Source organism: Vanellus vanellus (assembly GCF_965231255.1).
Source record: "Vanellus vanellus genome assembly, chromosome: 19".
NCBI classification, from domain to species: domain Eukaryota; kingdom Metazoa; phylum Chordata; class Aves; order Charadriiformes; family Charadriidae; genus Vanellus; species Vanellus vanellus.
In genome coordinates, this window is record NC_138924.1 from 9,688,084 (window position 1) to 9,711,264 (window position 23,181).

General features: G+C 40.3%; 1 protein-coding gene across 1 annotated transcript in view; it reads left to right on the forward strand.

Annotated features, from left to right (window-relative positions):
* The first annotated feature begins 2,787 nt into the window (after positions 1-2,787).
* MED13 (mediator complex subunit 13) overlaps positions 2,788-23,181 on the forward strand; it is a 54,934-nt gene continuing 34,540 nt past the window's right edge. Inside the window, exons 1-3 of the mRNA XM_082493290.1 lie at positions 2,788-2,879; positions 4,824-5,058; positions 14,972-15,140. Coding sequence (XP_082349416.1) covers positions 2,814-2,879; positions 4,824-5,058; positions 14,972-15,140 — 470 coding nt within the window. The 5' untranslated portion in view covers positions 2,788-2,813. The remainder of the gene's footprint in view (positions 2,880-4,823; positions 5,059-14,971; positions 15,141-23,181) is intronic.

Consider the following 23,181-nt stretch of genomic DNA (forward strand, 5'->3'; position numbering starts at 1 on the left):
AACGCTTGCATTAAATATTAATACAAGCTTTCCAAATACTTGCATATCCTTTTAAAAAGGCACTGAGATCCTTCGTATGGAATTTGCTATGCAAAGCGCCGACCCGGCATTGAGGGCAGATTGGGGGAAACCTCTGCCAAGGGCTGGAATTCGCAGCCGAGGAGCCAGGGCCAGTGGTTTTTTTTGCTGGTGGGACAGCCTGTGCCCGGACTTTGGTGCAGGAACTCGGCATCCCCGAGGTGATGCCCACGAGCGGCTGTGGGAGTCCCCACGGGGGCATTAAGGCGACAGCGAACTGCGGGCCCAGCACGGCGAGCCTGGCGGGGAGGCGGGACTCGAACACGCGTTCCCCCCGCCGACCGCTGCGCCCCCAAACCTGCGGCGCAGCCCGCTGCGCCACGGCCCGGCGCGGCCGCTAGATGGCGGCCTCCCAACGAGGACGGCGGGCGGCTCTGTAGCGCCGGGGAGGCGCCTGGCGGCCGCGCCGCGCCCCTACACCCTCCTTCCCCCAGCCGCGACGGCGGCCATCGCTGTGCAGGCCCACGTGACGGCGCGCCGGCCAATCAGAGCGCGGCAGGGGGGCCCCGACTCTCGTCCCTGCGGCCGCCATTAAAGAAAAAGGGGCTCGGAATTAAACGGGAGAAGAATCCTCCCTCCCCCTCCCCCCTCCGGCCGCGACGCGACATGGGGGAGACTCGCTGAGGGGGAGCTGGCTGACCAGGATGCCGCGGCCGGGCAGCCGCCGACAGAGACACCGCTGAGGGGAAGCGAGGAGGAGACCCGCCGGCGGGGGCTTCGGGGCACCGACTTCGCCGCCAGCAGCAGCAGCGGCCGCCGCGTCCCTCTGTCTCGGCGCACGGCGGCGGCGGGGCCGGGAATTGTGGGGCTCCGACCCCTTCCCCCGCGGCCCTTCCGGCTGAGGAGAGCCCGGGGCTCGGCCGCCGCCTCCCCGCCCTCCCGAGGAGACCTCGGGGAGGGGGCCCTCCGCCCACTGCCCCCGCGGGGACGCCGCAGCGGGGCGGCGCGGAGCCTTCCCGCGGCAGCCGCCGGTCTCGCCGGCCCTGAGGAGACCCCTCACCTGAGGAGAGCGGGGGCTCCCGCCCCGCCGGGGGGGTCTCGGGGCTCGCTCCCCTCCCCCCGCAGAAGAGACCGCTCCGTTTGAAGACTATCATTTTATATTTTTCTCCCTTCCCCCCCCCCCCTTTTTTTTTTCTCTGTCTCTCTCTCGCTCTCTCTTTTTTTTTTTTTTTTTTTTTTTTTTTTTTTAAGGGACCAGCCTCGCAGCTGGGCTGGTCCTTCCCCGCCTCGCCTCCTCCAACCCCCACCCCCCCTCCCCCGGGCGGAGGGGGTCTTGCAGGGTTTGGCGCGGTGGAGGGGGCCCTCCCTGCCCCGGATCCCCCCCCTTCCTCTGGCTCTCGGCGGTAACTTGGCGGGGTCCGGGCACCCCTGAAGAGACCCGCCCAGCCCTGTGGACTTTGTGGGGCTCCCTCGGCCCCGAAGGACAGCTGGAGGGGGGGACGAGCCTCCCTGAAGACACTCTGCGATTTACCCCTTCCTCCTCCCCCGAAAAGACTGGGGATCGGCCTCTGGGAGACTCCTCCATCCTCCCCCGAAGAGACTTCGAGGGTCACCCACAATTTCCTCCTTCCACCCCTCTCCCCCCTCCCTCCTTTCCCCACGGAAGGATTTTTTACCCAACGGAGGATATTTTGGTTTCGCCCTCTCTGCGAAGAATATTTCTTTTTGGGAACGGGGGGGGGTTTCCACAGGGGAATTTAATCCCCCGCTGGGCTGCTAAGGAGACTTTTGCGGCCTTTCTCTCTCAAGGAATACCTTCCCCCCCTCCCCTGCCCCCGCAGATGTTTTTTTGGGGTACACCCCAGGAAATTTTTCTTGTCCTGCCTTTACGAATTCTTCAGACTCGCCTTGCTTCTGGCCCCCAAAGTTTGTTTTTATGATTTTAAATTTTAATTTATTTGGAATATTTTTGGAGCAGGGGAGAAGAATCTGACCCCCCCCACCCCCACCCTGTTGCCCTCGGACTCCGAAGAGACGAGCCTGGATTTTTCTCTCTCTCCCACAGCCAATCCTTCCCAGTCATTCCACAATTTGCCCCTTTCTCATCTGATGACTAAAGAAACAGAAGGAAGAGGAGGGAGGTTTCTGGATTAATTGCCCCCACTGGATTATTTATTTTTTCCTACTTCTCATAGGAATTGCTTGACATCTGAGAAGAGAGGAAGGAGGGATGTCAACTGATTTTTTACCCCTAGCCCCCCTGGATTAATTACCCCATTTTTATTCTCTTGTTGGATCAATTACCCCTTCACCTTACCTCCTCTCCCTCCCCTCCTTATGCGAATGAGAAGACAAGAGGAACAGGGAGGATTTTGATCTTAATCTCCCGTCGTTGGATTACTTACCACCTCCCTCTTTCTGTTCTCCCCTTCCACGGTGGCTTTACCCCCCCCCCCCTCCCCCCCGGTGCGATATCCAGAAGAAGAGAAAACGTTCCGAGTTTCTCTTATTTTTTAATTTTTTTTTTAATATATATTTTTTTATCCCCCTTTCCGAGACCACTTTCCTCTTGGGTTATTTATCCTGCCACTATTTCGCGTGCGTGTGTGTCTGTATGTAAATCCCTTATTTAATTGTATTATTATTTGTGCGTGTGCATAGTCCCCCCTCCCCCCTTTCCCTCTCGGTGTCTGTCTCTCTCTCGCTCTCTCGCTCTCTCTCTCTCGCTCTCTGTCTGTCTCTTTCTTTCTTGTCGGAGGCTGTGGGATAATGGCGTGTGGGTTGTGGCTGTGAGGATGAGTTCCTGCTTCGTGCCGAACGGGGCCAGCCTGGAGGATTGCCATTCCAACCTCTTCTGCCTGGTAAGTGTCGGCCACCGGCACACACACACACACGGAGGGGAGACGGGAGAGTGAAAGAGAGAGGAGGTTTGGGGGAGGGGAGGAAGGGGTAGTGGAAGCAAAGCAGCCATTTTTAGCATAGCTTCTGTTGGATGAGTCCTCAGAGTAGGCCCTGCCTGGAGCCAGCCAACTCTCCCATGCCCCTCTGGTTCCCCCTCCATCGCTGTCTGTCTCGCCTTGCCCCTCCCTCCGCTTTCTTCCTGGGTAGTATCCTCCCTGCAGCTCGCCTTTTCCTTCCCTTTCCTCGCCTGCAACTTTTCATCTTCCTATCTCTGCTTCTGAACGTGGTATTTCTCGCAGGAGGTAAGGAGAGCCGCTGCTCCTTCTTCTTTTCAGCCCCGCATCTCGGGGAACTTTCTCTTTTCTCTCCCCGCTGGTGACATCCCAGGCAAATCAGAGCGGAAACCTCCCTTCCTCCTTGCTTTTTTAAAGTGATCTCTTTTGCTGCTTGTTTTTATTCTAGAGGTCTGCTTTTGGTGATGCGCTCTCTCTGAAGCGGTGGTATCTTACATTTTTGTTGTGCACCATTTTGTTGTCCTTTTAAACACAAGTATGAAATCGTTCAAATTGTTGATTTTGGGAGCTCCCAAAGTAAATTTGATTTAACTGGACTCTGATGCAATTTTTGGTGGCTGTGCTGAGCTGTTTGATCTGCTTTTTAATGCAAATTAGCTAATCTTAGCTGACTGCCTGATATTTATTATTCTAGAGATTGTTACAAGTGAAAACCTGTGCCAAGCTGTGCTACTAGTGTTTTTTTGGATGGAGGGAAATCTGGACAGCCTGAACATGTCCGCAGCCTGCATCGGGCCTGCAGCTCCATCTTAGTAGTGCTTATTTAAATCTTAAAGTCTTTCTAAAGTATCAACTGTTGCAGACTCCCTACCTTTTGTCTAAATTGCTTCTCCTCCCGAAGGTAGGAAGGCTGCCATGTTAGGTTTAGATGTTGCGGTAATCTTATGTGTGTTGTCATATTTGGAAGAAAAAAAAAAAAAGTGACTTCTTAGCAAATGCCAGCCTACCTTGTTCTCCCTTCTCAAAGAGAACCCAGGGGCAGTGCCTCCCCTACATGCCTTAAGGTGACTGTCCTCTTGTGAGAAAACTTGGCGCTAAAACTTGGTATGGTATTGCACTGTAGATAATCCAGGAATTGTCTATTTCCCATTACATATAGTAGTAACTCTTTTACTTTATAAAGTGAAATGAATTTTTGCCTGCAAGGGGATTTAGTAGGTTATAATGTGGGTGCAAGTCTGATGTATAATTTAATGATAAAAACAGGATTTAAGTTCCTACGTTGTGGTGCGAGAAATGAAAAGTGTGATAGCTCTGGGTAACGTTAAGTGTTCTTTAGAGGCTTCCTGTATGAGGTATAGAGAATATTTTACGATGGAGAAACTTGTGAAATTTTCCATAGTAGTAGATGACTGGAAGAACGTATGCTTGATTTAGATATACTATATTACCAACTTCCTTAGAATAATCTTGGATTGAAAAGGTAGTGTACGCTTAAGTAAGCAAAAAGAAAGACGTTCTTTGCCAAGGCAAGTGTTTAGTAGACTGGGCAGTTGCAGTCTGCAAATAATTACATTATTCGCTTGTCTTTCACTTTTTAAAATTTTAAATCAAATCTGATTTTTCTCTCTGTAATCTTAAAGCTGCAGTGGAAATGAACAGCTTTTGCTCTACTGCACTTATTAAAGGAGATTTTAAAACAGGGTGCCTGTTTATCTTCTGAGGTACACAAAACTTACAAGTATGGTTTCTGTTAAATTTTGTTGGACTAATCCTTCCTTTTTTCCTTCCACCCGCCTCTTCCTGTGCCATCATCTTTTTATAGCAGGATGTTTCTGTTGGGGATGTACCTACACCAGTGTCTGACAGTTGTTCTTTTCCTTCCCTTAGGCCGATCTAACTGGGATTAAATGGAAGCGATATGTATGGCAGGGTCCAACATCTGCCCCAATTCTCTTTCCGGTCACGGAAGAGGACCCTATTTTGAGCAGTTTCAGTCGCTGTCTGAAGGCAGATGTACTCAGTGTTTGGCGCCGAGACCAGAGACCTGGACGCAGGGAGCTGTGGATATTTTGGTGGGGTGATGACCCCAACTTTGCTGACCTTATTCATCATGATCTCTCAGGTAGGAGGAAATTAATACCTTCTTTTGGTCAATGAAAGGATGCTGTTACTCAGGGCTGTCTTCTGCCAGCCCTTAGAAAACCTGTACTAGAGGGACTTTCGTCTGTAGAAAAGATAAATTTATTGCTACAATCTACACCAAATTGTTACAGCAGCACAGTGTTCAAACTGCTACTCTATGCATTTAGGTGGTCTTGGACTGCTACATTTTCAAGAAACAAGCCTGCTCCCCACTTGTTTCTTTCGTAAAAAAAAAAACCACCCAAGCCTATGAATTTTGGCAGCTTCTTCACAAGAAAGCTGTGCCTAAAGCTGTGCCTGTGATTCAGAATTGATGTCTTAAACATGTTTTGATAAGATCCCTTTTGTTGGGCAATTAGAACTTTCAGATTCAAATAGTAACCCCAATTTTATTATGTAATAGGAATTGTAGAGATCTGGGCAATTCTTGAACCATATAGAGTTGTTTTGATTGGAAGTCAGACCATTGGTGAGAAGCCCTCAAAAGAAGACATCTGAAACTAGCTTGCTGTTTTTGTGTAACAGTCTGTAAACTTTGTGTTTTTATGATTTCTCTCTCCCCCTTTCGCAGTGCTCTGAACCTGTACCTGCTTTCAAACTTAGACTTTTGAAAGGCTGGCAGTATTTGTATTTTCCAATAATGTTGGACTTCAGATTTGACAGCTTGTTTCGAAAATGTTTACTTCTTGATCTCCATTTGCAAAGTAGATGGCTTTCCAGTTGCTTATCAGTAAGGTGACGAAGTTAGTTTTTTTTTTTAAGTTAGGTTTTTAATCTGTGTGAGTCTAGTGGTGAGACTACACTAATTGTAGAAAAAAACAAAGTCACATCACTCCAATTTCCTTTCAAATAATGTACAGTATTCAGATTACTGAAGTGTAAAATGAGACCAAGGTTTGGTGACCTGGTAACCAGAAATTGTTAACGCTCTCTGTATTTGGTTTGTGGATAGCTGAAGAACAAAGATGGGTTTGAAGTGCCACTGGGGAAGTTGACTTGAAACAATAACGTGTGGAATTTTAATACAAAAATTATATGATCTGAAAAATTGATCCACTAAAATGATGTTTGTTTCTTTGAATAATTGGGTTCAAAGATTGGTATGTCACTCGTATTCCTGTCCGTCCTAGAACTAGAAACTTTGCGTCTTAAATGGCACTTACATTGTAGGTTGCTTGATACTTCAGTGCATTTATGGCTTCTTTATTTTGCCCTGTGAATAACCTCAGTCTTCACCTGCAGGGAACATCCTTTGTATGACTGAGATGTAACTTAGACTAAATGCTATTTTTGGCCTGGGTCTGCCCTAAGCAAGGACCATCACTTGTGCGAAAGTATCTATGTAAATTTTGTATGCTGTTGGCTGGTGGGATGAAATTGAGATAAATATGTTACTTTTTTTTTTTGAGTGGAAGATCAGGTAAAGGTTAAACCATTTGGAGAGTGCATTTCTGCACTACCTGGCCATCAAAAAGATTTGTTTGAGCAACTTTCTTTGCGTTCTCTCTTAAATCTATCTACAAGTGATATAGTGTAGAGGTACTTTTTGAAAATAGTGGTGGTGTGTAGCTGAACTTTTAGATCAGCGTGTATGCTTGTATGGTATTACACCTTTGCGCATGTAGATAAACAGGTATCATCCTAGCTGCTTACCAACTCTTAACCTCTTACGGCATAAGGGAGAGATAGTGGAGGATTAGAGTCTCCCAGCCATGTCTTTGCAATTGTTTTGGTTATTTTCTTTGTTCAGGTCACCTCTGGATGCCTGCACTTCGGTAGAGAGGCTATTTTACACATCTTGCTGTAGATGCTCTTCTACATAAATGCTTATAGCTCATGAGACTGTTACCTATATCTACGTGTAGATGTATCTGACATCTTGGTTTTTGCAGGCATGTTTTTGCCTTCTTTTTAATTAAAAGGTGACATTATAATTCTTAGTGTGTGTTAGTCTACTTGGCTCTTCTGACCAGAAGTTGGTAAATATTAATCAGCTAGATTGTGGAGGAGACGGCTGAGGAGTGCCTGCACCTGCGCTTTTTCTCTTTCCCGTTACACAAAATCTTAATGTGAACCTTATACAAGAAAGAATTATGGCTGAACCCAAACAATGTTATCTGACCTTTGTCATAGACCTAATGGATTTTTTTCATTGGTGGACAATTTCTCCTAGTAATTCACACTGCCCTGTTCTCCCGATGATTGCTTGTTACATTTTCAATGGGAAAGATAAATTACTTCCTGGCAGAGGCTTGTTACCTGCAAAATTGATTGGAAATTGTTTGCTGCTGACTGTTAAGGTGCTGCCCCATTTAGCACTTTTCTACTCGGTAGGTGAAGAATTGTCCTGAAGAATGGGGCGAGGGAGGAAGAGAAGGGCTAAGAGCAGTCTGTTGCTGCTGGCCTGTACTTTATTGCTTACGGACAGACTTCCCTTGGGGAAGTGTGCCTTGAGTGAGCTGTAGTTGGAAATGTGCCAGGGCAACGTTAGTAACTTTTGATTTTGGCTTCCTTTGGGATGAAACTATGCCTCTTAAGGAGAGGTCAGTATTTGGAAGGGGTTTTACTTTTTTGGTGATTTGTAGTTTCAGTGAACAATGGACATTAAGTGTCTGGAACACATCTTGGTTATCAACCCTTGGGGATTTGAAATATGGCAGCCTTCAAGAATCCTTTTGTCCCCTACAAAGTGCATTCCCAAGATTATTTCAATAGGGAACGTACAGTTTTGTGGGTGTACATCTATGCATATCAGATTTAAAAAAAAAAAAAGTAATAAAAATATCTCTCTCTCTCTTCAGCCTGTACATTCTAGAAGCTCATTCTTTGCCCTGGAGATATGTGTGAATGCCTGCTACTGGCTATATCTGAATTCTTGTATCAAGCCTTGGATACTGTCTTGTTGATGGTCAGGGTTTGTTGTTGCCTGGGGGCATGTCAAAAGGAGTCTTGTTCAGAGATGCTGATTGATCAGTAATATTGACTTCACTCAATCATTTTTTTTTTTCCTTACCCAGGAAGCTACTTACTGTATGTAATACTGAAAAAACCCATAAGTCTATTTCTACCCCAACATAGCTAGAGGCAGAGAGAAGTGAGTGAAATGTTATTTTATCCTCTAACAGCCTCAAAGGTTATGTTTTTGTTGTGACAGTGAGGCTTGATTATAGTAATTCCTGCAACTCAAACCTTAAGTAGGACATCTCTTCAAATTACAGAAGGCAGTGGTCTCTCACTGGTCTAATTGGAAGTTGTTTTATCAGATAGGTTCGTTCTTGTTTTAAAGTGGTTGCCTATACACTTGGATTTTTTCAAATTGGCAGTAGACAGTTTCAAACCTGAGAACAGTTTGGTATGAATTATGTACAAGACATAGTCCCAAGGAAATGGTTACAATTTGATTAATGCTTAGATAGGCGAACACTTCTGTATGCCTTTGACCTTCAAATTGCATCTTTTAAATGGTGAGCTGCAAGATGCGTCTTTTTTGTTCTGGTGTCTATTAAATCTTGTTAATTTACTTTAAAAATTAAAGTGTTTTCCTTCTACCTGTCATATATCAAGTTAATCAGTTTTTGTTTGCTTAACAGTCTTCTTCATGCTTCTGTGAGGGATAAATGTATAAAAATAATGCTAGTCTTGTCCCTTTGCTGGGCTTGTCACGGAGCTTGAAAGAATAAGGAGAAAGATCTGTACACTGATGCTTGTCTGTTGACACTGTATGGTAAAAGCAGGAACAGTCACAGTAACAAAGACTTCTATGCGTTGTGTAGTTCCCAATATATGTGCATTATAGATCAAATCCTTGTCTCCAAACAAATCTGTGAATTGGTTGGTTTGTGCTGATGTCAGCATTGAGTATCTCATTACTTCTGATACAATGGAAACCAGAGTATCAGCCGGTTACCAAACTGAGGGTTCTGCAAAAAAGCCTGCCAGTTGCAAGTAGTTGGCAAAGTGAGTTTTGAAAATAGTTCAGCTAGTGGCTTGCATTTTTGTTTAATACCATTTGCTTCCTAAAACTATTTAATTCCTACCAAGAAAAGGATGCTTTCTTAAGAATTTTGCACCTGATGTTAATAGGGTGAGCTTAAGTAACTTGTCTGTGGTAGATACATATGTTCCTGTGTATGTAATAAGAAGGCATTATGAATGGTCCTTGCTGTGTAAGTGCACTGATGCTTTAGCATTTCTTCAGTCTTCCATGTTAGAGATGTGTGCACTTAAGCAAAACTGCTGATAAGCATTATGCAAAAATTACAGAAGCAGTCTTTGTAAAACTTCTGTGACTTGGCGTGAGGACCAGCTTAAAGGTGATGTTTAACTTTTTTCCTTTTTTCTTTTCTCCTGACCAACGTGCAAGTGAAATACCTGTGGACTAAGGTGAAAAATACTTTGTCACAGTAAAAGAGGATTTTGCATTGTATTATGTTGGTGTTAGGTACAATGTCACGTGCATAATATACCTCTATAAATAAGAGCAATAACTCCGTGGACGCTAAAGATAAGATATAACAATATAAGTAAAACATGTCTGCATATAGAATTACTCAAAGGGGATGTGGAGGAAGATACTGGAACATTTAGCTAGAAAGCTTTTCAGCTTTTCTTTTCTTGTCGCCATGCGGCAGGTCTCTGGACCAGTCAAACTTACACCCAACACATAGTGAAGGAAAACTGTTACCTTGTTATCCTTATAAGCAAGCATAGCTACACACAAAATGATCATATTTATACATTTTTAATATTTAGAAAAACATTCTGCTGGGTAGAGAAAACATAAAACCTATACATGTGATGCTGGTAAAGGGCTAGCATTACAAAAACTGACTTGTATTGGTACTGAATATTTTGAGTGTGGTATTTTCGACAGTAGCTCATGTTTTGGCTTGCTTCATGGTTGATGAAATTTTCCAACTAGTTTGGTTATCTAGGGTCTTATATCTAGACTCTTTTCCACAATGGTAGATAACACATAGAACTCTGCTAGAAACAAGCTTAAGTTTTCCTACTTGCATTCTCCAGTTAGTGTTTTTGAATTGTAGTCAGTCCCCTTTTTGCCCCAAAATCTGTTGCTTCTCGCTTATTTCATAAGGGATATAGGCCCTCAAAATTATTTTTCAGTAGGTTAACTGGATAATTCTTGCTTTGAGCAATTTTATTTAATCTTAAAGCATTTGACTTTAAAAATCTGTTTTTTTTTTTTAATAGAAAACTTTAGTTGAAGTGTTTCTGTCATATTATTACAATACTGCATACAGCAGCAATTTCACGCTCCTTTGCTTATTATACTTCCATTGTAATCTGAAGCTTATATAGGAAGTTTGATGGTATAAATCAGTTTTGCATCAGTCTATTTCTATAACTGGCATGCTGTCAAATGATGACAGAAAGGAAACCTAAGAAGGTAAGTAGTACTTTTAAAAGATGTGTCTCAGTCATGATACTACAGAATGTTTTTTTCCTCTGCAATTGAAGTAATTGTGGTGGTGGGAGACTTGTAGTCCAAAGTGAAGGCTTGACTGTGGTTTGTTTCTTTGCATCGTTTATTTTAGAGGTTCACTGAGCATTAGTGAGATATTTTTAATGGTATGGTAAATATATTCAGCCTTTTCAAGAGTTGATGCTTACTGATTTTCTGATGATGTGGCCAGCTATGTGTTAAAAGGAAGAAGGTGGAAAATCCATATTCTTTAAAAGTGTTCTTGAAAATGTCATTTTTAGTACTGTATATTTATCTGTTGCAATATAGATTAAGAAATTCAAAATTGGTATTCTTGCAAAAAACATACATTAAGCAAAGATCTGTTTATTTGTTAGCAATCCTGATTAATAAATTTGGCTAAAGATCGGTGGGTAACAAATATGATTTAAAACATCTTACTTGAATAATATAAAAACATTTGAAGATACTGCTTTTTCAGAATTCGCTAAAAATTGCAAGGCTTTTGTATTCTGAGTGTGCCTCCAAACTCCTGCCTCACAGTATGCTTGTCCGAGAGCACCAGAAAGACGGAAGGGTGTAATCAGTAAAAATGAACTGTACTGTTTCAGGTGAACTGTATGAAGAATGTAAACTGGAACGTAAAAGTACTGAAAGCAAATAGTCTCCTACAACTGTTTCATTAAGATTGGATGGTGGTAGTATCAAGGAAGTGTTGACGGAGAAAGTTTGTTATTTATGTGTAGTATGAAAACTGCTTTTTCCTCTCCATTGTTTCCATTAATTCTTCACTTCCTGATATTTTTTTTAGCCTAATTTAAGGAAAATTCTCAGCCTAATATGTGGTGTAAAGAGAGAGGGAACTAAATTCATTATAGTGGGATGATATGTGTATAACTTGTCTAACGGATTGACGTAAAAGTATGTCACAGAGGAGTTTAGTGGTTTGGACAGCTAAGAGAACTCATCAACAATAACATATTTGTAACCTTCAGGTTGCCAGAGCACTTTTGTGGATAACACTCATCTGAAGTGAAATTGTGGCTTAACATCTTTTTAAAATGAGTCAGCAGTTTATTTTGGTTTATTGTCACAATCAGACTGAACATTTGAAGTTACCGTGTAAAGGAAGGTGAGAAGACAAAAGTGCATCTTCCTCTCCTATCTTTTAAAAAATGGTTTACTTTGTACAATTTCTGTTAAGTAGGAGGATTTTTCTCATGTTGAGAAACAGTAATTTGAATGAAGAAGAAAAACAGTTGGGAGATGTGAGCAGATGTCATATTTCTCTCCTTCCATCCGCCAATCTGAAAAAGGGGGAGGGAGAACTGACTAAATAGATTTCAAAAAGACACAGAACACTTGCTGCTGTTTTTTTTGCATGAATTTGAATAATGTTCTGAGATGAGGGTATCTCTAACTGTCATTTTATTTAACCTTCCCTTTCTATAGCAAGAGACAGTTTAGTTTGAACAGGTGGTCTTATTTTGGGTACCAGACGTTCTTCCTGATCAGGAGGCATGCTTACAGCAAGCTATCTTTTTAAATATTAGAGTTTTAATTGTAATTTCCATCTCATGCCTTACACTTTCCCCCACATAATATGCTCATCTAAGAGCTCTCTGTTTCAGCAGTAAGCTAAGATGGCTAGGAGACGAATGACAATCTTGCGGCAAGTTCTTGCATGTAAACTTTTGTTCATAACTTGGTTGTCAGCACAGCTATTAACGTTAAAATGAAATACCTAGCACTTTGTAGTGTCTTCAGTAAATTGAAACGTCTCCTTTGTGTCCATAGTATGACCATCAAAATACAAGCTTTGAATTACACTTCTGTATCTCTGTGATTTCAACATCTTTCTTCTCACTGATACGCTAGTATGTCAAAACAAAATTAGGCATAAAGGCTGGAAATCGCTCTATTTCCTCTTATAATAGGTAATTGATGCAGGGGATGGTCTTAAAATGATTTTTTTTTTTAAATTACACGAGCCATATAGAAACCAACCATTTAACCTTTGAAATGGTGTGGAGTTTATTGTGCAGTTAAAGTCCAATATCATTAAGCCTTGTAGTTAATGTTTGCTCTATCGAGCTGCTTGTTTGCTACCAGTTGAGCGGTGTGTGCTGAACAGCAAAGCTGCCGGTGGGATGGGGCTGCTCCTTTCTGTATGTCTACAAATCTCTGAGCTGGGGAAAAATGTGTCCTCTTGGCACAAACATTTTATACCCTTTGACTTTGGACCTTTGTTGCTTTTTGTTACAAACTGCTCGTACGATGTTTCTTTAGTGAGTTACTGTATTATCTCGTAGCTTTATGGTTTTTAAAAACAAGTTTTTGCTGAACTTCAAAACTGGAATGGGGTGGTGGGGTGGGAAACTCATGGTGAGGTCTCTTATTTAGGAAATGTGGTTCCTTGCTTTTCCTTGTCTTTACCAAAAAATTATTTCATGTAATGATTCATCGGTAATGATGCACACCTCACTTATAAATTATGCAGCAGGTCTGTTTACTCTTATTCTGTCCCTCAGAGAAGGTTACTGGGAGTAATTTTCTTTATCTCACAATGCTGATCTTGAGTGGAAATGTACTTTTACTTGTGTGGAATCTAGCAATATACAAATACGACTACCGTGTTCTGGTTACAGTACATCTTGAAATTCTTTTCTCTGTCATCTTTCTCTTAAATATTGTTTGTTATAATAATCTGTAAGGGTTTTTTTTGAAGTAAAACTCTTAGGTGTCTGGTTTTCTACGTGGTCTCTAATTTAAGGATATTGAGACTTTAGTTAATACTATTGCAACCTTTTAAGCTTGTAAGTGGCTTCCAGATAAAGGTGAAGGGGCTTATTTCAACGGGAGATTTTAAAATGCAAGGACTCGGCTGTATTACTGAGGTTTTCTGGCCATTGAGCAAACCAGCGGAAACCTATTTGAACCAAAATCCTCTGTGAAGGAGAGGTGGACAGACAGGTTGCTATTGTAAGAGCTGTTGTATGAAAGTAAATCAAAACCCAAGCCTCACTTCTTGGAGGTGCGCAGAGAAGGCATGAGGGGCAGTGAATGTAAGATAGGAGCAACCTGTTCCAACTTTGAGCTCTGAGTGGGAGTTGGAGCAGATGACCTCCACAGGTCCCTTTCAACCTATATTATTCCATGACTATCCAGAGACTGAAGTAAAAATGTCTCCTTATCTATGTCAGACAATCTTCTAGTCTCTGCTGCTACCTGGAGTATAAAAGCAATGGCATTATAAGAATAACTATGCTAGGTTAGTCCAAGGAGACCAGCAGCAGACCCTTAGGGATATATGTAAAACATGATATACAGGGAATTGTATGCATAAAGATAAGACCTGATTGCCAGTAATTTAAGGACAAGATCTGGAGTTCTCTTATATTATCCTCTGTATTAGTGTGTTGCTGGGAATGAATGATATCACATATATACTAAGAGATACTACAGGAACTTTCAGATGTCCCTCACTTTACTTGTGGAATGTAATTGTAGTGCCATTGTAATTCTTTGGACTGGTGCGTATAGTTCTAGCGCTTGTAAACTATGTTCAAACACTGATTACGAGCCAGAGTGGTTGAAGAGATTACAGCTTCTTGTAATGAATCTTGCTTTCCTATTTGGCAAATCAGCTTGGCTTGTGTAAGTTGGATTCCATGTCTGTTTGATTTGTGGGCCACATAAGATCTCAGTGTTTCACTTCAGAATCCTATCAGTATGAACTGGGCTTTCTCTTTCTGCTTGCTGTTTTTGTCTTCCGTTATACGTATAGATCAGAAAGCAGGATTAGCCTGCTTAAATATTTGTGTTTTTTATTTTGAATTAAAAAGAAAAATGGCAGTTATGAGTCTTCTGGGGAAAAATCAGATTGATCTTACCAGTTTTCTGGGTATTTTTTTCCCCTCCTCTAGCAAATTCATGAACATTAAGAGTCAGTTGATCGATTATATTTGTGCCCAGCTTTCCTCAGTCAATGGTAGCTAAAGACACTAGGATATATTAAAAGTTTGGCTTTGGGCAATTTATTTTTAAGCATAATTGTCAGCTAACTCTTCAGGATAAGTAATTCAGACTTCCCAAAACATAAGCCACCTTGCAGACAGATCAGTGTACAGTGATCTTACAGGCTGGGATATATAACGCACTGGTGGTAGCTGTTTCCTTTTGTGTACAAATAGCTGTAGAATCTTTTTTTTTTTTTTTTTTTTTTTTTTTTCTTGTGGGAGACGAGATATATTTATAGCTGATTACTTTCAGCAGTTATACTATTATAATATGAGTAGAGTTATTATCTGAATGTTACAGGCTTTTTTTGGTTGCATGTGGTGCTGTGAATGTCTTAAAAGCTTGTGGAAGACAAAAGGATATTGTGATATGTGCATGAAATAATAGGATGGAATTCAATGCTAACTTATTTTTTCCCTTTGCCTTATAGAAGAGGAAGATGGTGTTTGGGAGAATGGACTTTCTTATGAATGTCGCACTCTACTTTTCAAAGCCGTTCACAACCTGCTGGAGAGGTGTTTAATGAATCGGAATTTTGTGCGCATTGGGAAATGGTTTGTGAAGCCTTATGAGAAAGATGAAAAACCTATAAACAAAAGGTAGGATGTTTTATTTTGCTTTATTAAAGAGGTTATGTGGTTTATTTAGGCTTTGTGCTAGAACAAACTTTTAATTAAGAGCGCTCTGTTTATGATTTGTTTGGGAACCTGGATCTCTGATCTTTCTTGTTTGTCTTCCTTTTTGGATTTCTTCAAAACTTCCTTATGACAGAAGGAAGTAACACTAAAGGTAGTAGGCAATCTTTTCTGTGCTGGTACCCAGATACAGACCATGGATAATAGCGATATTGGAAAAGAAGCTAGTCTTCTAGAAAGGAAGAAAAGGCTAACTGTGTGAAGAGATACCTGCTGTGGACTTGCCAGTGTAGTGACTGGGACTAATTCTGATTGTAAATACTAGGAAGGACTCATTCTTTGGACAAGCAGCATCTAGAGAGATATTTACAGGCACCAGGTTTGGTTAAATTGCATCTTATGGAAGATGTTGAGAAGAGAGTTTGAAATGTCAGCTCCTGATCAGAAAGAGGGCTGTCTGGGAGCACGGGTGTTATAAGAATACATGTGGCCTCCACATTGATGAGGAGAAGGGCGAGAAGAGATTTTTTTTGATCTAAATTGGAAGGACTTCTTCTCATGGTTCTAACGTGGTTTGACACGGTCTATGTTGCCTAGCAATAAATAATGAAATGAATAAAAAGTAGGTTAGCTGGAACAAGTTTAATCGCTGTTCTCAAATCAGCTTTTAAAATACAAAGTATTTTAAAGCTTAGACATTGTGGGGTTTTTTGTGTATATGGGGGTTTGTGTGTGTGTGTGTATGTATGTATGTGTTAAATCTTGCATGCAGGAAATTTTGAGATCAGTGGCTTTGCTTTTTGGGTGTGGAGTTGGCCATTGTTGGTATCTTCTGCAATAAATTTAAACTTGAAAGAAAATAAGAGCTGTTTGGGAGCAAAAGAAGCAGAAGCACATGTTTGTGTGTGTTTCTATTAGTAGCTGTGAACTGCTGCTTTTAATTTATGTATAAACTTGTCCTTTAGTTCTAGGCATCTCTTTCTCCATGCTGCTTGGGACAAATGTTCCCTCTCTGGGGCGTCCTTGTCCATCCATTTCTTTGGTGTGTTGTTGCTATAAATCAATAGTAAAGAGTTTTAACTATTTAGGCCAATATTGTCTTGGCACAGTCTGGACTTTCCTCATTTGAGGAACTGGTTTTCCAAATTGCCATTTGAAACTAGTATTAGTTATGTCATGGCATCTCTTACAGTAATCCTATAAAGCTCTCTGCAGCAGCTGCAAAAGCTGAGGAAAGCTTTTAAAATAAAATTGTGGTATTTGTTTAATTTGGAGACTCTGATTCTTTTTTCAAGAAGGTCAGAAGGTCAGCATGCCTAAGGAAAATAACTGAAGGAATTGTGTGCTTACCCATGCAACAACTTCATCATAAGAAGTCCAGAACTACTAGAAAAATAATGTAGAAAGATTTACACAGATCTGTGTAAAACAATTTCTTTGTGGAGAAATCTCAATGTTTCATACCAGATAGCTCAATACCATGTGATATTCTGATTACTGGCTTTTATGAAATGAAATGGTGGGAATGGTTAACAGATGTGTGTACTCTTGGCATATTTCGCTCATCCCTTCTAGGAATATGTATAATTTGGATAATCTATACTCTCTGGAAAGTTAGGCTGTTCAGAGGTATTGGTTCAGTTCTACACTGCTCCCAGCAACTTCCTGTGGGAGAAACACAAATGATTGAGATAAGAGCTTTGTGATATCACCTCTGTAGCTAGAAAGTGTGTCATTCTGTGGTTGAGGAGGAAATGTCAAGTGGAATGGTTTGAGTGGATTTTGGTCTCTTGTATAAATTGGAGTACTCCTTTAGTCCACAGGGATATTTCTTTTTCGTCAAATGTAAAGCATGGCACTGCAGAAAACTCAACATAAAAGGACTTGCAGCCTGCCTAGACAATGTTGGGGTGCTAATATGTTTCTTAACAGACAACTGGTATTAAGGTTTAGTTTTTCTTTGTTCTAAACAACTTTTGCATATTTTTCCTTTCTTAGGATCCAGTTAATCAGCAAGTCGTACACTAAGTTTATTTTTTTTTGTAGATGTGGCTGACAATTAAAAAACAAAACAAACTACCAACAACCCCTCCCTGAAGCCATTCTTCTATTTCTGGTTATGGATACACTTACGTTAAGAAACAGAATGTTTTTGAAGATATGTTTTTGTCTGTTGGGCACTTTTGCTATCTTTCAAGTTATAGAAATAGTAATATTCACAATGCTATTCTCAAAAGCATGTCATACTAGCTGCTTGATGTAGGAAGAATAGTGTCTTTCTCAGAAGACTTTCTGTTTCTTCCTCTATTGGAAATATATATCTCCCCAAAAAGCAGTGCTTCTCCTATGTAGAAGTAGCTATAGGTGAATGTGGCAGGTATTGCATCTGTCTCACGGGGATTAAAGCATTTCTGTTGAGGAAGGTTGTAATTACTTCTCTATATTGCTTGTGTTGATTAAATGTATATCTCATTTTTAAGGAAGAAAAATGTTACCTGTGATGGTTTTGATACATTTTTATTCATTCTTTCCTTCTTAGAAAACATTGAATAGTGGGAGAAGTACAGGAAGAAACTGTGTGTACCCCAAAACAGGAAGGCTTTGCCCCACTCTCTGGTATCCCTGCACCAGTGTTGTCTTGCTTCATTTCAGTCCTTGTTACTCTTATCTTCAGTGCCTACTTCCATCCTGTGTTGCTATGTATGCTTTGCTTTCCTTGAGACTGTTCTTTGCATTAACATTCAGAAACCCTCAGTATAGAATTCACGTGCCTATATAATTTAGAGGCACTTAGTATGCTGGGGATATGAAGTCTGCTTCAGATCATGGTTTATACTACCCTGCACTTTGAGGCTTGGCTGGCTGCTGTATAGACTTGTTCTCTATGCATTACAACTACAGATTTTGATAAGGTTGGTTGTTCTTGCTGGCAATCTTTAGTTTCAAAGACTTTGATTAGAGACTGAGCAGTCAGTGCTCTTGACAGTGGAGGCAACTTCTTAGCGTGTGCTTTCTGGAGCTGTGGCTGAGTGATGTGCAGGACTTTAGTCCCACTTTTTCATTTATGTTCTCTTTGAAGGATGCACAGATAGAGCTATTTCTTTCATTTGAAGCTGATCCCATCCGGATTTTTCTGAGTTCTGTTTAAAAGCATGTGGTTCCAGAATCTGTTATCTGGTCTTCCAACAATAGAAGTAAATCGTGTTTGCTTTTTGTATGTATGTGGTAGTACTACAGACATAAGGCTGTGATTTCTAATAGGTGTTTGGCTGACCTGATAGATCCTCAGGCAGCCATGGCTTCCTGTCTGTTGGTCTGTTATTTTTCTTCCTTGTATAACTTTATATTAAAAAAAAAAAAATGTCAATTTCATCATTGCGTTCCATACATTTTAACTTTAATAGGACATTATTAACATTCATAGACTGATGCCACTGTGGCATGTGAATAGATGACCAAGGAAATAAGAATTAGATGGTTTTAGGAGTCACATCATTAAGCATAATTAAACTCTGAACACTTAAAACAGACAAACAAACTTATTAAACTAACCTCATATTATTGTCTAATGTATCTTAAAAATTTTGCTATGGAAAAAGCAAAAACCTCAAATGTTTGCATTATGCGGTCACATGCTGCATGTTGACAAGGCTGCAAGGCAATAACCACGACCTGCTCTTCCCTCCCTCCCCTACTTCTCCCGTCTAAAACCAGCATTGAGAAAAGTGAGACAGTTGTGTATTTGGTGATATTTGATCTGTTAGAACAAGTCACGATTACCGTGCCTGAGGAAACTGTCTGAGGTTTTCAAGTATGCTAGTTCCATTACTGTTTATAGATAGGACAGGAATGGAGTAGCTAACTCCGTAAAGTGGGTGCAGTGGGTTTTTTGTTGTTGCCCATTTGTAAGTAGGTGATTTTCAGTTCTCAGGAATGGGTGTGCGGGTCAGGAGAACAACAGTAGACTAAAGAGAAGGTTTTGCTAATGGTCTTAGTTGTAACCAAACAGGAAAAAAAAAATCATTGCCTCAGTATTTGTCACAACTTTTTTCAATCACTTCAAGCAGGGTAGATTACAGAAGCTCAATAATGTGGTTTAAATGACTGCATATTAAAGGACAAAGTTTGACAAATGGGAATGTCTTTTTTCTCCTTTCCAACCTATTGTGTTATTATTACTGCGTTCAGAAATATGGTTGTGTATGTTTTATTCAAGTATCCACCCTTTAAATGTATGAGAGCGAGATTGTGATCTGCTGCATCCAACTGCCTGTCTACCTTTTCTGGTTAGACTGCTCAAATAACAGCCTTTGGATGAGACTTTTCCTCTTGTCAACTGGATGCTAAAATAGTAGTGTATGCGTGGAATAAATATCATTAGAAAATTAGTCAGATTAAACACTATTTTAGGTACAATTCCTTGGTGAAGATTTAATCTGACTCTCCTAATGAAACAAAAGTATGAAGTGCTTATGTGGAGGATCTCTCTTGAAGTTTTAGTAGTAAGTACAACTTGCTAAACTTTAACACAACTGAAATACCAGTAAGCAAATAATTGAGTAATCCTGATTTTGTGGGAGGATCTGATAGACAACTGAAAATCTAGACTACTGAAAGCTACTATATTACTTGTATGGTTGTTTCCCCCCCACCCCCCCCCTAAATAGGAAATAATATAACCAATTTCAGTGGGTTGCAAACCAGAACTTGTGTCTGACAAGTTCACTTAAACAAAATACAAAAAACCACCAGAAAAAACGACCACACACCCAAAACAAAATAAAAAAAAAAAAAGCACCCAACCAAAAACCCACTTGGAAAGTCATAAGTGATAAGCTTATCATAACTTACAAAATGAAACTTGCTGCACAGGTTTCACAGGTAATGCTGTTTAACATTAGTCTGGTTACAGGACTTTATAATGCCAGCCCACCGTTATTTTATTTTTTCATGGAAGTACTATTCTGTCTACCTGATGTAAATCATAAATACATGACTTCATGGGCAATACTGCTGAAAAATATTCTAGATATAAAAAAAACCACCCAAACTCTTAAGCCTTTGTGCATGTAGTTATCTTGATTTGAAGGTGTGCTTATCGCAGTTCTGAACAGATATATTTTTTTCTCTCGACCTCGTCTTGCCAGGAGGAAGAGGTAGAACCAGCCACAATGGATGTGATTCCCCAGTTTGGTGCAAATGTGTTGGCAAATCTGCAGTGTTGAATGGCCGGGTCTGCAGGGGTGGTGGTGGTGTATTTTTTTTCAATTGGGCCATGGAAATGTTCTGCTGCCCACTTCAGCAATGTTTATGTTGATAATGCAACAGCAGTTACTCTGAAAGAGATCAGCTATTGTCTGTTTGGTCTTCGCTGCCCTGAAGACGAAGGGAATGCTGTGCTTTCAGTTCTGAGCCCACCTTTCTGCCTTACCCCCCTGTTTGGCTACCTTTTTCCTATTTGCCATGGGGTCCTTTTTCGGTAGGATCAGGGTGGTTTGCTTCTTGATCCCTCTGGAATGATGCTGTGAATCGCTAAGGAACAGAATGAGGAGATTTCTGGGTGCTAAAGCTCAAAAACCTCTTCATACTTGAGAGTATACAAGAACAACATGTAGCCACAGGTTTGCGTTTATTTCTACATATTTAATTTGAAACCTTAATAGCTGAAACTACTTGGCTCTTCCTTGATACTGTTGGAATATTTTCTATTAAGTCTGCTCAACTCTTTTTGCAGTGTAAATTTCCTCCCTATGTTAATCTTTAAATCAAACAATGTCAACATTTTTTCACAACAGCTCTAATGAGGCTGTTCTGGCATCATGTACCGGCAGGAGAGCAGGTGATGTTTTTCCTTTTACTGTAGACAGCTGGAATTGAGAGCTGCTGTAAGTAGGACAGTGCAGGATAAACAGCAGGAGCTGAGAGCATTGATCACATGATTGTCTCTTTGGAATATTGGGTTGCTACAGAGACTACAAGCAGACAAATTTAGCACTTTACATCACAAAGCAGTTTTCTCTTATTTAGCGTAAGTTGCAGTGGTGGTTGGTTCATCAGGAAAAATGAAAAAATGATACGGCTCTTGGTTTTTAGGTTTCAACAATAAATCTGTGCGCTTTTTTTGTTCCCTGAACAATAAGATTCAGATTTTGTTCAATGAAAATTTTATAATGCATTTCAATTTTGAACTTTGAAAAAAAAAATCTGGCTTAACAAGATGTTTGTAAATGTCTCAGAATGAGCAATACATTGAAAGCTGTTACACTGTCTTTGAAATAATGTCTAGCTATTATCTGTTTTCCAAGTATGTTCTGGATTCTTATTCTTTATAGCACATGTATATTTCATTGTGAAAGCTTAAGTTCAGATAATTGAGATTTGCATCCTCAATAATTAAAGGATGCTAAAATATAAGATGACAGGTTTATTAGTCTCATTTAAATTCTGAAATACAGGAACATGAGCAAACTCTTTGTAGTATTGCTTATAATTGTTGTATCTAGAGAAATACATACTTTTGTGTGTATAGGTATAAACTTCTAGTTGCATTCTGAAAAAAATCAGCTTTGCTTCTTTGTAAGATGTCATGCTATGGTTTCAGTAGTGTACAAAATCGTTTTTTGTTTCAACCTTGTTTTTATTGGGATGAAGTTAAGCTCATTAATAATTAAGTTAATTTCAAAATGTGGAAGTCAGGGTGAATATGACTTATTCTGGAATACAGGTCACTTGCTACATTTGTATTTGTTTTAGTGCACATAACTTGGTTATGGAATAAATAAATATTAACTTGCAGGTCTAACTAAAATCAAAATGTCCTCAGCTGTGTGAAAAATATTTTGGAGAGCCTCTTGACAATAGTCATTAATGATGTGCTTTGAACTGGAAGGTTTTTTTTTTTTCTACTTTGCTATTAGCTATATTTTTTGCTTTGTGTTACCATCAAAATCAGCTTTCTGCTATATTTACCTTCATGACCATGGGGAGTTACTAAGAGATGCTTAGAAAAATGTCTGCTGTTCCATCTTTTTGTCAGTAGTTAGAGAAGCATCTGTATTTTGAGATCTTATTACTTCATGTTAAGATACAGAATATGCAACTTGCTAGAAAATGCAGATGTGCATTTGTTTAATATCCTTAATGCAAAGAAATCTAATGCCACTGTGTCTGCTTGAAGTAGAGGCCTTGTGTGATGGGGCTGATACAGACTCTGATGTTATAAGGGAACTTGTGACCAACGGCAAGAAAGGCATGTTTGTAAATTGATTACTGATGATTCAAACTTTTATCATAAAAGTAGTACTGCAATGTAGTAAGTGTGTATGTTAGCATGTTCTTCCTAGAGAACTAGGAACTAATTTCTCTTATCCTCTATTTTCCTCAGCCCCCAGTGCTTAAAAAAACAAAAGCCCCCCCCAACTAAAACAAAACCCAAGAAAGCTCCTGAAGTATTTAATAATTGACACAATTTGTGTACTTGCCTTGTGGTTTTTTTTTTCCTTTTTCTTTTATTTCTTAAATCAAGAAAACTCAAGTGTTTTTACTGGCAATTATTTTTGGTGCTGTATTAATATAACAATCTGATTGTATTATTTTACTTATCTTATATTTTGCTTATTACAACAAATGCATACTTAATTTCCTGCTCCTTTCTAGTCTGAATTAAGATTGTGGAGTTTCATAATTCAGGATTACGGATGGTGAGTGGAAATTGAAGATGCCATGTTTAAAAACAAGACTGGCTGTTGAAGCAGCATAGGCGTGAAGGTGGCTACATAGAAAACTTCTCTTCATTAGTGCATTGCAGTGTTATGGCTGTACTTGGAAGATGTATATAGTCACAAAGAACTATTCTGAACAAGCACTTACAAAGGAAAGGTGGTAGATGGGTTGTCTTGAGGGAGTTGCTTCTGCTTTTCTTCTGTTAGCTCAGAAAGCCTCAAGTGGCTTGGCAGTTTCACTCTTTCTTCTCCGTGATGAAAAGCCCTAGAGGGTTGCCTGACAA